The sequence below is a fragment of the Symsagittifera roscoffensis genome, chromosome 1 (assembly GCF_963678635.1).
Source record: "Symsagittifera roscoffensis chromosome 1, txSymRosc1.1, whole genome shotgun sequence".
In the NCBI taxonomy this organism is placed as follows: domain Eukaryota; kingdom Metazoa; phylum Xenacoelomorpha; order Acoela; family Convolutidae; genus Symsagittifera; species Symsagittifera roscoffensis.
Window position 1 is genome coordinate 44,281,892 of NC_087062.1, and position 14,665 is coordinate 44,296,556.

Genomic DNA, 14,665 nt, shown 5'->3' on the forward strand with positions numbered 1-14,665 from the left:
TATGCTAAACAGCTTAACTGAAAAAAAAAATGGTTCGTTAAACATGCAAAAACTATTTGGAAAACTTGTTGGAAAAGCTTAAACATTGCGAGATAGTTAAGCCCGCATTTAAATATATACAGTTTAAAAATCATTGATAGATACCATATCGATAATGGACAAAAAGAATGACAAAGAGCACAAATAATTGTTAAAACAAATTATTAATCCCCGTTTTTGAAATGCCAACCCTGTTCGACGCCGCCCTCGTCCTCGGCACTGAAAAAGTCGAGCGTGGCCGTTTTGCCCACTGCTGAGGCATTCCAATACTCGTCGTCCTCCAACATCTTTTACACAATCATAAATCAAATATCTGAAACTCGATCGACTTTCCAAAGCGTAGACTCGCAGGCTTCAAAATAATTAGAACTTTACTCAAAAATTAGCACCACAACAAAAGCAAACAACTGCTGAAAGCAAGATAGCAGATCTTGCAGAGAAGCAAACCAAATCATTAATGACCTAAGCCATTCATTGTCTTCCTTTCAGCAAATCACTATTCAAATTTGCACTTTTTAAGATAATTTTAAATTCATTTGCTGAAAGGAAGACAATATGTATGATTGCACTTCTGTACTTACGAGGGCATTCTAAGACTTTTTCGTGAAAACAAAAAGAAATGAGCACGACCTATTTAAGTATCTTCACTAACTACGTTCTTTGAAACTTATCAAGAGAAGCTGGTCACTGTTTAATGATTTTCTTGTAATCTGGCTGTTTAATTGCATGTAAAGCTTTTACAATACGACACAAAAATAAAACTCAAGTAGAAAAAAAATGAAAAATGATGAAAAGGTGTCAGGGCAAAAGATACCATAACAAAAGCTCCCATGACAAAAGATACCGTACCAAAAGATCCCTTGTACAAAAATCGCCCATACCATAAAATCCCAAGCCAATTAAAAAGATCCCCTGATTTATGAACAGAAATCATGATTAAAGTGTAAGCATAAAAATCTACAGAAATGATATCTCAATTAGGTTCGCGCTATTAAAAAACAATTCAAGTTTAAGATAACTAATTTTAAACTGGACTCGTTTTTGGGATTAACATAGTGCCCACATGTGTTTAATTTAGTGTTAGTACGGCATTGAATTAGAACAAGTCAATTTAAAATGTATACACTCTGCATTCACTATCTCACTGTTTAACTCATTGAATAGTCAAAAATGAATTCTTTCACTTGGGGAACCTCACAAAAAGGCCAAACACTGATTAATCTTGACGGCCATGAATTTCAAAAGAAACGCGATACGAAGACAACGACACACTGGCACTGCAGCAAATGGAGATCTTATAAATGCCCAAAAACTTAAATCAGTTCCCGAAAACTTAAATCACTTCTGGGAGCGATATGATCTCACACAGCAACGAGCGTAGTCATGAGCTCAACGCAGGACGCTCAGAAACTCGGCAACTAGTTCAGCAAATGAAGGAGAGTTAGGAATCAATTAAATCCAGCAAACAGCCAGATAATTGCAGCTAGTTTGCAATTGGTGCAGGACGACAAAGCAACCCAACTGTCTTGGCCCTCCCAGTCGGCGCTAACGCGAACTTTAAACAGAAGTAAACAACTGACATCCCTGCTCACTATTGCCACAGGTGACCGTCATTTCGAAATACCCCATCGTTTTAAGCAATTTAGTCTTTTTGATAGCGGAAAACAAGATACGGAACGCATATTAATTTTTGGCGACATTGAGAACCTCAATGCACTTAAATTGTACAACAAAACCTGGCTTGTAGACGGTACTTTCAAAATTTTCCCCAGTCAGTTTTACCAGCTGTACACTGTACACATGCAGATTGATGGGTTTTATCCACCTTGCATCTACGCTCTGCTCAGCAATACGCGCTCAACCTATAACAAATTCCTAACCGTACTTGAATCGCTTATCGGTGATTTGATTGGCCGAAAAACACTTTTTCCTTTTCCTCTATGGAACCATTATCACAATGCTGTGTGGTCTAGCCCGAACCACAAATGCAGCTGAAAGGTGGCCTTTAGGTGTAATCGCTTTGTTTCAAGGCAGCCATCTTTCAATATATGCGTTTCTCGAAAAAACTCAACTGGATTCCTACAATCAAAAGTTCAACATTTTGAAGGCATCCAGCGGCACTATCAACTTATCCCGGAAGAAGTACCGTGATCTGAATGAAAAAGTTCAACAGATAACAAGTTCATACACAGACTCTAACTTGTTGTCTTATATCCGTTCACTTGCCCATTTAACCAATAAAATTTTGTTTTAGTTTTAATTTAAGGTTGTTTGATCAACTTTTTTATAGACGTCTCCTTGCACCCTACCGGAGAACGCCGAAACGCAATACTACGACTCGCATTCGAAAAAGCTGTCTCTACCAATTTGATCCCAGAGCAATCGCTCTTATTTACGGGACGCTAGGTTGGGGGAGGGGCCTGACGGCCCTTTGAGTATTGCGCCTAGCGATAAAAAGTTGACCAAAATTGAGAATTGATATTTTTTATCAAATAGAATGGCAAGTGATTCGTAATGAAAATGATTGCAAAGCTTTAAAATTTTGCAAAAACTCTATTTCAATTTTGTACGGACTAGAGCTGTCTGGGAAGTCAGGCCATTCGTGGCAAAGTTGGTTTTGATTAATTGGAAATCCTTTTCAAGTTCAATTGTAGTCTAAGCTGTTTTGAAGTTTGAGTTTCATTTTGAAGGCCAAGTGATTAGCATGGTCATTTATGTTCGAAATTTTTGCAGCAAAAATTTTGCCGTTTCTTTGATTTTAACCGACGCTTTGTTTTTGCTTTGATCAATTAACCGCTTTTTTTTTCAATTCCCAGGTTCTTTGTGTTTTTTATAGGTTCTTCGTGTTTTTTATAGTAATTTATGTCGTTGGCGATTTTAGAACGAGGTATCTTTTGGAATGGTATCTTATTGACTGGTATTTTCTCGTTTGGGATCTTAAGGTAAGGGGTACATCTTTTGTCATGTAACCGATGAAAAAACTAGGTATGCCTAAATTTAAGATTGAAGTCTTGCTAGAATTTCCTCTTAGGCAAAGATACCAGACATTTAAATATTAAAATAGCAGCAGAACGAAACTTACGACGAGGGAAAAAGTCCCCCCTGAAACTACATCGAACAACACTTGCACTTGCAACTACAATGAACTACAAAGTCCGACGATTGAATTTTTACTGCAAAATGCCAATTGCAAATATGATGAAAAAACAACTCGAACCTCTGTCCTTAAGGTGCAAGAGGACAACGTTAGCTCTAGGCCAAGTAGGAACGAACCTTAAAGTTTCTAAACTTCAATAATACAGCAAGTAATAAAAGCAAGTAAGATTTGTAAGAAAAGTTGTTAATGGGAAAAAAGCCTAGTTCCCGATTACAAAAAACACTTAAAAACTGACAAATCAAATTATATAACTAACTCTAAACGCTTATTGATAATTCTGATAAGTTTTTAATAGTCAGAACAACATTAATCTTTTGAGGACAGATAAGAGGAGTAGAATTAAGATCAATATTAGACCAAGGAGTTGTATGAACCTTTCCGGCCGAAAAAACATTGCGTGACAAACAGATGAGCACGCATTTCATAACAGATCCATCTTATCTTACGGGGTGATTACCTCATGTGCCAATTATCATTTCAAGTAGTAAGATAACAATTTTTTAAAATAAACCAAAAATCGAAAAGATACGATAAAAATAGTTTAAAGCTAAATAGTTTAAAACTTATGATCTAGAAAGGGACAAGAATTACACGGAAACATGTGGACTTGTAAAACGATGCATGCAAGCTGGCTTATGTAAGACAAGTTGATTACCGGAAAAAGACAATGATCTGTTTTGATAACGCTTGATAATCGCGAGCGTAACGATTGAATCTTTTTCTACTCATCTGTCAAACTTTGAAAGAACTAAGCAAAATTTTATTCCACTGCAAGTCAAAAACAATATCTTTTTTAAACAAAATCAATTGATATAAGCAAAATCAAGTCAATAAAAACATTTAAACCAAAATCAAGTTAAAAAAAAAACAAATCGATTTTTTGCGCCATTCGCATTTTTGCTTTAGGCGAGGGATAGTGTTATTTGGTTTGCATAAGCACAAAAAAAATTAAGTCATTTCAACAAAAAACAAACCACAAAGAAAAAAATCTTATGAGTTAACAATATTCGAACTTCGCGGAAAATTAAAACAATAACATAGCCAATAGAGAGTTGGAAAGAGTCGATGAACACCAAGATACACAAAAAAACTACTTTTTTTGGAAAAACATCAACTTTTGCATTTGAAAGTAGAAAAAAATACATGGCTTTAAAGATCTTTGAATTTCGAGAACAAAATATGATTGACACTTTTTTGATGACGTTGACTCATTGTGAGAAAACTGGATCAAGAGGTACACTTTTTATTCCGCCGGGAAATTTAGACTATTGCTGTTCAATAGTGCGATTTACCTTCTTTTAAACAATGAAAACGAAATGAACTTAATAACAAACACTCAGATCGCGAAAAATCAATTAGGATCGCGAAAAATCAAATGAACAAATATTAAACTTTTACTAAGAAACCAAAAAAATATCACGACCTATATAAAAGTCTTCATTACATTAATCGACACTCAAAAAAGACTCAAATAAATCTGTTGACTTCGTTCATTGGCAAATTAAGTTAGTTTAGGCACAAAAATAAAATCTTGGTTTTTGAGTAAATTTTTGTGCTTAGGCGAACTTAATTTGCCAAAGGTATTTGAGTCTGCTGGAAGAATTAAAATGGAATTTTTAAACAACCGAAGAACACTTCAACAACAATTCACAAGCTATTTTCGCTTTCAGTTTGAAAATCGCAATTCAATGACAAAAGTTCACAACAACAAGCGCAAGCGCAATAAGCAAAACAACAATGACTTCATATGTGCAACGTTATACACTCAGGTAACCTTTAGTTTTTTAATTTTCAATGAGCAAGCTGATGGGATTGAAAAACTCTGACAAACACGTGAAGATAGCAATTTGCACACATTATTTAACACTTATCCATAAGCAGACGCTCATGTTTAAATCAGAAGGGGTGTTTGCTGTGCAACTAGCACAGAACGTTCCTACCTCAATGAACTGAAACATCTGGACAAAGTTCCACTCATGGACGAAACTACACTTCGCAGAATCAAACTAGAAGGCGGCAAGAAGGCTAAGAAATTAAACTTTTCCTATGTGCCGAAATCTAGCTGCCGACCTATAGATTACGAGTCTTATGCCCTCGCATCTGCACCATGGTCAATTTAAAACAATAACAACCAATAAAGCCAATAGAACAAATTTCATTATATTGCACGTTCGATGCAGCAAAAATTCCACCAAATGAGCACATTTATTTGCAAATATAGCAAAAAAAGTAGAATCATATTAAAACACTTAAGTAAAAATTAACAAAAAAAAAATCTTTTCTTTCTTTTCTTTACTAACTAAGGACGACTAAATTAGGGAAAAATGAGAAAAACACAGAGGCGAAGATTGGGATACCACACACACACATACACAGCCTTCTTAGCAGACTAAAAATAAAAGGAAAATCACTAAGAAAAGTTGAAAAAGAATTCGAAAAAAAACAACTGCAAAATTTCTAAATTCTGCCTAGAATGATGTTCAATTTGAAAACAACACAGCAGGAATTAATTTCAAAGGCGTTGAACAAGTATTCAGAAATATGTATCGAGCGGCAACTAAGTCGAAAACAGTTGGGTAAACTCCCGTCTATCTATTTACCGTTCAAAAGACGCAAATCACTTAGCCGATTAAAACGTAAGCCAAAACAGTTAGGGCCAAGCAAAACTGAGCAAAAAATTATTTCGAAAAAAAAATCAGAGTTACAAATTATATGACACAAATCAAAACACTTTCAGTTAAGATGAAAATTGCTTACCGCGCAAAAATATCCGTGATGTATCAAATAAGCCGACAAAAAAGGAGAAAAACAATAACAAGACCAGTTTATTTGAAACGAAATATCCTTCGTTTGAAACACAGCAGGTCCCTGCCAGATTCAGATCTAAGACCTTTCACGTGTCAGGGGTAGTCGCCACCTCCAGACTAAAAATGGCGGACAAAATAACAAATTTGAATTTATTATAAGCCAAGATATCTGTTGATTCGTCTGATTTTGTTAAACAAATTTTAAATCTGAAAAAATCTATACCCCGATATGATGACGGTTGCTAATCGCATGCGTATTATTAGCAAAAATAACGAAAAAATATGGAAGAATAAAATTGCGAGGCCAGCCGTTCATCAAATTTTGTCCAATTTAGCATCAAAACTAATCAGACCAGCTAATCTCTAGTCTTGATTTTTTGAATCTGGAATCTGAATTACGACCTCCAATATGATATCACACTTGACCCCAAACAAGCTTTCCTCGGGGTACCTAAAATATGGCGAAAGACATAGTTCATTCCCACCCCCTTTAGGAGGGTTGCTCGGAACAAAAAATAGGGTGTTTGTGAAAACTCAGAAGTGCTCGGCAAATTAATTTCATCCATGCCAAAATTTTATTACTTTATCCCAATTGATACTTTTTTCTATATCAATTTTTGGTCGACAATCCTAAACATAGCCAATTGAAGATTGGAAATAAGTAATGAACGTAAGTAAACATAGAAAACACTGACTTTCTAGAAAAAATCTCAACTTTCGAATCTCAAAGGAAAAAGGAGATGTCCTTAAATCTCTTTGAATTTCTAGAACGATTTATGACTAGCGCTGTTTTGATAACATTAACCCAACTTGAGAAAACTGGATCTACAGGTAAAGTTTTTATTCCACTAGAAACCTAAAAAATTAAACTCCCCTTTCGAAATCAGAAATCGTTCACGTTTCTTCGCGCCATTTCCACGTTCGTATTTGGAGAGAGCTATTGACGTCAGCTTCAGCAGAAGAATTTCAATTGAACTCAAGAAGTGCATATTTACCTAAGAGCATTCATAAATGCATCAATATGTAGGAATGAACATCTATAGTTATTAGAGACTTTTAAGACTTTTCGTTCTACTACGTTCATTACTCTTAAAAATTCAAACAAGCGCTCATGCAAACAATCTTAACTCTTTCTTTCCTCATCGAATGATGCTAAGAACCGAAATGATTGCGTACTTCAAATAGTTACAAAAAATATTAATTCTGCTAACTGGTAAGAAAGACAATTCAAACAAGCGTTGTCGAGGTAAAGAAATACGACAGTTCAGTTCGAGTTTTAATTTGATTTACTCCGCTATCATTACCCCGCAATTCGTATCGGCCACATTAGTCGGCCGCTTGCTACATTTCTGACTAGACTTATTCGGGTCTACATTGCCAAAAACAGGCTCTGTGCTATTCGTATTCAGAACATTATTTGGAAAGAGAGACCTTGACACACGACTGCTTGTTAATTCCGAAGTTGGTTTGGCTTCTAGCTTCGAAAAACAAATCCACTGGTTGAAATGATTCTGTTTGTACAATTTCACGCTTCCGTCGCCTTGAGAAGCTGCAAAAATAGTACCGAGTGCGTTCCATCCCAATCTGTAGCAAATATCCGCCGTCAAACTACCCGAAACACTGCCCGAATTTACGACCGTCTGGGAGCTGAACTGGTACTTGGAAGCAGCAGCCTCGTTTATATTGAATTCTGTCGAATCATTAGCTGAGCTTTGAAACTGTGACGCAAAAGGAAGTTCTATCTTAATCACTCGTATTTGATTCGTAGCGACTGCCAATGTATGATACCTTCTTCCAACAGAAGGAGCAAAAGCTACTTCGTAAACTGCGGTCGGAGCATGTATCTCGATACAGGAGTCTTGGATTCTGCGCCAAATCAGTTCCTTTCCTGATTCTGGGTTGGCCGAATGAATCAGCTCAAACAGACCAAATCTCTCAGTCTTTTCGGACAGAGTGCCGCCATTAGCACCAACTGCCAAAAGAGTGGGAAGTGTGATTGGCGTACTCCACGATATTGATGTAAGAGTGCAACTTTTCAAGTGCTTTATTTTCGAATGATGAACCCACACTGTAAGATTCCATGGTGAGGTCGCCTAAAAAAATTAATTGAATTGATAACACACAAATCTCGCATCATGGTCCAAGCTGCAAATCGCAAACACAGACAAAAATCGAATCGACGAAAAGATAAAAGGTAACTGTATTCTATTTACGCTAACTTAGCCCTGACGCGCACGAGGTTAACAGAGACTCTTGTTAGCGAACTAACTAATCAATTGATATTTTAGAAGGGCACAACAAACAATAATGTTAATTCTCGAATAAGCACTGTAAACTATTAATGCCAACTTAGACCTGATAGGCATGATGCTGAAAGGGACTTATGTTAGCAAACTAAGTAATCAAATGATAAAGAAAAAGTGCAGGTGAGAAACAACGCTGCTATTCCTCGAACATGCACTGTAATCTATTTACGCTAATTTAGCCCTGATAAGAATGATGCTAATAGGGACTCTTGTTAGCAATTTTAGTAGAAAAGAGATAAAGAAAACGGCAGGTGAAGAAACAAGAATAATACTTACCGAATATGCACTGTATACTAATTACGCTAACTTAGCCCTGTGAGCATGAAGCTAAACGGGACTCTTCTTAGCGAACTGAATTATCAAAAAATAATGTAAAGGTAGAGGCAAAGAAGCAACGATGTTGTTTCTCGAACATCCAGTGTAATCTATTTACGTTAAAATGGCCCTGATAAGCATGAAACTAAAAAGCAGTGTTACTTCTCGAATATGCACTGTATACTATTTACGCTAAATTAGGCCTTATAAGCATGATGCTTACAGGGACTCTAGTTAGCGAACTAAGTAATAAATCGATAATGTGAAAGGGCAAGTGAAGAAACAACACTGTTATTTCTCGAACATGCACTGTAATCTATATACGCTAACTTAGCCCTGTTAGCATGAAGCTAAAAGGGACTCTTGTTGGCGAACTAAACTATCAAATGATAAGGTAAAGTTAGAGGCAAAGAAGCAACGGTGTTGTTTCTCGAACATCCAGTGTAATTTATTTACGTTAAGATATCCCTGATCAGCATGATACTAAAAAGACTCTTGTTAGCGAACTAAGTAATCAATTGATAACGTAAAAAGGCAGGTGAAGAAACAACAGTGTTCTTTCTCGAAAATGCACTGTATACTATTTAAACTAACTTAGCCCTGATAAGCGTGAAGATAAAAGGGACTCTTGCTAGCGAACTAAAATATCAAATGATAATGTAAAGCTAGAGGCAAAGAAGCAAAGGTGTTGTTTCTCGAACATCCAGTGTTTTCTAGTTATGTTAATCGAGCCCTGATAAGCATAATCCTAAATAGGCTCTTGTTAGCGACCAAAGTTATGAATTGATATCGTAAAAGAGCAGGTGAGGAAACAGCAGTGTTATTTCTCGAATAAGCAGTGTAATCTATATACACTAACTTAGCCCTGATATACATGAAGCTAAAAGGGACTCTTGTTATCGAACTGAATTATCAAATGATAATGTAAGGTTAGAGGCAAAGAAGCAACGGTGTTGTTTCTCGAACATCCAGTGTAATTTATTAACGTTAAAATAGCCCTGATAAGCATGATACTAAAAAGACTCTTGTTAGCGAATTAAGTAATCAATTGATAACGTAAAAAAGCAGGTGAAGAAACAGCAGTGTTCTTTCTCGAAAATGCACTGTATACTATTTAAACTAACTTAGCCCTGATAAGCATGAAGATAAAAGGGACTCTTGCTAGCGAACTAAATTATCAAATGATAATGTAAAGCTAGAGGCAAAGAAGCAAAGGTGTTGTTTCTCGAACATCCAGTGTTTTCTAGTTATGTTAATCGAGCCCTGATAAGCATGATCCTAAATAGGCTCTTGTTAGCGACCAAAGTTATGAATTGATATCGTAAAAGAGCAGGTGAAGAAACAGCAGTGTTTTTTCTCGAATAAGCAGTGTAATCTATATACACTAACTTAGCCCTGATATACATGAAGCTAAAAGGGACTCTTGTTATCGAACTAAATTATCAAATGATAATGTAAAGTTAGAGGCAAAGAAGCAACGGTGTTGTTTCTCGAACATCCAGTGTAATTTATTAACGTTAAAATAGCCCTGATAAGCATGATACTAAAAAGACTCTTGTTAGCGAATTAAGTAATCAATTGATAACGTAAAAAAGCAGGTGAAGAAACAGCAGTGTTCTTATCGAAAATGCACTGTATACTATTTAAACTAACTTAGCCCTGATAAGCATGAAGATAAAAGGGACTCTTGCTAGCGAACTAAATTATCAAATGATAATGTAAAGCTAGAGGCAGAGAAGCAAAGGTGTTGTTTCTCGAACATCCAGTGTATTCTAGTTATGTTAATCGAGCCCTGATAAGCATGATCCTAAAAAGGGCTCTTGTTAGCGACATAAGTTATGAATTGATATCGTAAAAGGGCAGGTGAAGAAACAGCAGTGTTATTTCTCGAATAAGCAGTGTAATCTATATACACTAACTTAGCCCTGATATACATGAAGCTAAAAGGGACTCTTGTTATCGAACTAAATTATCAAATGATAAGGAAAAGAAAGAGGCAAAGAAGCAACGATGTTGTTTTTCGAAAACCCAGTGTAATTCATTTACGTTCAAATAGCCCTGATAAGCATGATACTAAAAAGGACTCCTGCTAGCGAACTAAGTAATGAACTGATAACCTAGAGGCAGGTGAAGAAACAACAGTGTTATTTCTCGAATATGCACTGTAACTATTTACGCTAACTTAGCCCTGATAAGCATGATGCTAAAAAGGACTCTAGTTAGCGAACTAAATAATCAATCGAAAACGCAAAAAGGCAGAAGAAGAAACAACAGTGTTATTTCTCGAATATGCACTGTATATTATTTTTGCTAACTTAGCCCTGATAAGCATGAAGATAAAAGGAACTCTTGCTAGCGAACTAAATTATCAAATGATAATGTAAAATTAGAGGCAAAGAAGCAAAGGTGTTGTTTCTCGATTATCCAATGTATTCTTTTTATGTTAATCTAGACCTGATGAGCATGGTTCTAAAAAGACTCTTGTTAGCGACCTCAGTAACCAATCAATAATGCAAAAGGACAGGTGAAGAAACCACAATGTTATTTCTAGAATATGCACTGTTTTCTATACACGCTAACTCAGCCGTGATAGGCGTGAAGCTAAAAAGGATTCTTGTTAGCGAACCAAATTATCAAATGATAATGTAAAGGTAGAGGCAAAGAAGCAACGGTGTTGTTTCTCGAAAATCCAGTGTAATTTATTTACACTAAAATAGCACTGATAAGCGTGATACTAAAAAGGACTCCTGTTAGCGAACTGAGTAATCAATTGATTATGTAAAGAGGCAGGTGAAGAAACAACAGTGTTATTTCTCGAATATGCACTGTATACTACTTACGCTAACTTAGCCCTTATAAGCATGATGCTAAAAGGGACTCTAGTTAGCGAACTAAGTAATCAACCGATAATGCAAAAGGGCAGGTGGAGAAACAACAGTGTTATTTCTCGAATATGCATTGCATACTATTTACGCTAACTCAGCCCTGACAAGCATGATGCTAGAAGGGACTCTAGTTAGCGAACTAAGTAATCAATCGATAAGCGAAAGGCAGAAGAAGAAACCACAATAGTTTTTTCTCGAATACGCACTGTATTCTATATACGCTAACTTAGCCCTGATAGGCGTGAAGCTAAAAGGGACTCTTGCTAGCGAACTAAATTATCAAATGATAACGTAAGGTAGAGGCAAAGAAGCAACGGTGTTGTTTCTCGAAAATCCATTGTAATTTCTTTACATTAAAATAGCCCTGATAAGCATGATACTAAAAAGGATTCTTGTTAGCGAACTAAGTAATCAATTGATAACATAAAAAGGCACGTGAAGAAACAACAGTATTATTTCTTGAATATGCACTGCATACTATTTACGCCAACTTAGCCCTAACAAGAATGATGCTAACAGGGACTCTAGTAAACGGCCTAAGTAATCAATTGATAACGTAAGAGGGCAGGTGAAGAAACAACAGTCTTAATTCTCGAATCTGTACTGTATACTATTTTTGCTAATTTAGCCCTGATAAGAATGATGCTTACAGGGACTCTAGTTAGCGAACTAAGTGAACAATCGATAACGTAAAAGAGCAGGTGAAGAAAAAACAATGTTATTTCTCGAATATGCACTGTAATCTACATAGGCTAACTCAGCCCTGTTAGCATGAAGCTAAAAAGGATTCTTGTTAGCGAACCAAATTATCAAATGATAATGTAAAGGTAGAGGCAAAGAAGCAACGGTGTTGTTTCTCGAAAATCCAGTGTAATTTATTTACACTAAAATAGCACTGATAAGCGTGATACTAAAAAGGACTCCTGTTAGCGAACTGAGTAATCAATTGATTATGTAAAGAGGCAGGTGAAGAAACAACAGTGTTATTTCTCGAATATGCACTGTATACTACTTACGCTAACTTAGCCCTTATAAGCATGATGCTAAAAGGGACTCTAGTTAGCGAACTAAATAATCAACCGATAATGCAAAAGGGCAGGTGGAGAAACAACAGTGTTATTTCTCGAATATGCATTGCATACTATTTACGCTAACTCAGCCCTGACAAGCATGATGCTAGAAGGGACTCTAGTTAGCGAACTAAGTAATCAATCGATAAGCGAAAGGCAGAAGAAGAAACCACAATAGTTTTTTCTCGAATAAGCACTGTATTCTATATACGCTAACTTAGCCCTGATAGGCGTGAAGCTAAAAGGGACTCTTGCTAGCGAACTAAATTATCAAATGATAAGGTAAAGGTAGAGGCATAGAAGCAACGGTGTTGTTTCTGGAACATCCAAAAAATTTATTTACGTTAAAATAGCCCTGATAAGCATGATACTAAAAATGACTCTTGTTAGCGAACGAAGTAATCGATTGATAACGTAAAGAGGCAGGTGAAGAAACAACGGTGTTATTTCTCGAATATGCACTGTAAACTATTTACGCTAAATTAGCCCTGATGAGCATGATGCTTAACGGGACTCTAGCTAGCGAGCTAAGTGAACAATCGATAATGTAAAAGGGCAGGTGAAGAAAAAACAATGTTATTTCTCGAATAAGCACTTTAATCTAAATACGCTAACTTAGCCCTGTTAGCATGAAGCTAAAAGGGACTCTTGTTAGCGAACCAAATTATCAAATGATAATGTAAAGATAGAGGCAAAGAAGCAACGGTGTTGTTTCTCGAACATCCAAAGTAATTTATTTACGTTAAAATAGCCCTGATAAGCATGATACTAAAAAGGACTCTTGTTAGCGAACTAAGCAATCAATTGATAACGTAAAAGGTCAGGTGAAGAAACCACGATGTTTTTCTCTCGAATATGCACCGTATTCTAGATACGCTAACTTAGCCCTGTTAGCATGAAGCTAAAAAGGACTCTTGTTAGCGAACCAAATTATCAAACTATGATGTAAAGGTAGAGGCAAAGAAGCAACGGTGTTGTTTCTCGAGCATCCAGTGTAATTTATTTACGTTAAAAAAGCCCTGATAAGCATGATACTAAAAAGGACCTTGTTAGCGAACTAAGTAATCAATTGATAACGTAGAGGCAGGTGAAGAAACAACAGTGTTATTTCTCGAATATGCACTGTAACTATTTACGCTAACTTAGCCCTGATAAGCATGATGCTAAAAAGGACTCTAGTTAGCGAACTAAATAATCAATCGAAAACGCAAAAAGGCAGAAGAAGAAACAACAGTGTTATTTCTCGAATATGCACTGTATATTATTTTTGCTAACTTAGCCCTGATAAGCATGAAGATAAAAGGGACTCTTGCTAGCGAACTAAATTATCAAATGATAATGTAAAATTAGAGGCAAAGAAGCAAAGGTGTTGTTTCTCGATTATCCAATGTATTCTTTTTATGTTAATCTAGACCTGATGAGCATGGTTCTAAAAAGACTCTTGTTAGCGACCTCAGTAACCAATCAATAATGCAAAAGGGCAGGTGAAGAAACCACAATGTTATTTCTAGAATATGCACTGTTTTCTATACACGCTAACTCAGCCGTGATAGGCGTGAAGCTAAAAAGGACTCTTGCTCGCGAAACAAATTATCAAATTATAATGTAAAGGTAGAGACAAAGAAGCAACGGTGTTGTTTCTCGAGCATCCAGTGTAATTTATTTACGTTAAAAAAGCCCTGATAAGCATGATACGAAAAAGGACTCTTGTTAGCGAACTAAATAATCAATTGATAACGTAGAGGCAGGTGAAGAAACAACAGTGTTATTTCTCGAATATGTACTGTAAACTACTTACGCTAACTTAGCCCTGATAAGCATGATGCTAGAAGGGACTCTAGTTAGCGAACTAAGTAATCAATCGATAATGCAAAAGGGCAGGTGAAGAAACAACAGTGTTATTCCTCGAATATGCACTGTATACTAGTTACGCTAGCTTAGCCCTGATAAGCATGATACTAAAAAGGACTCTTGTTAGCAAACTAAGTAATCAATTGATAACGTAAAGACGCAGGTGAAGAGACAACAGTGTTATTTCTCGAATATGCACTGTGAACTATTATGCCAACTTAGCCCTGATAAGCAT

The 14,665-nt window shown here is 36.1% G+C and overlaps 2 protein-coding genes across 3 annotated transcripts in view; both read right to left on the minus strand.

The window, feature by feature from the left end:
* The window catches only part of LOC134844937 (spermatogenesis-defective protein 39 homolog), a 350,820-nt gene that overhangs the window by 18,959 nt on the left and 317,196 nt on the right, over positions 1–14,665 (minus strand). The window contains exon 2 of the mRNA XM_063861765.1: positions 230–354. Within this exon, the coding sequence (XP_063717835.1) occupies positions 230–326 (97 nt within the window). The 5' untranslated portion in view covers positions 327–354. The remainder of the gene's footprint in view (positions 1–229; positions 355–14,665) is intronic.
* LOC134856766 (nucleoporin SEH1-like) overlaps positions 6,830–14,665 on the minus strand; it is a 142,547-nt gene continuing 134,711 nt past the window's right edge. For both annotated transcript variants that reach the window (XM_063873036.1, XM_063873037.1), the window contains exon 3: positions 6,830–8,096. In XM_063873036.1, the coding sequence (XP_063729106.1) occupies positions 7,290–8,096 (807 nt within the window). In that variant the 3' untranslated portion in view covers positions 6,830–7,289. The remainder of the gene's footprint in view (positions 8,097–14,665) is intronic.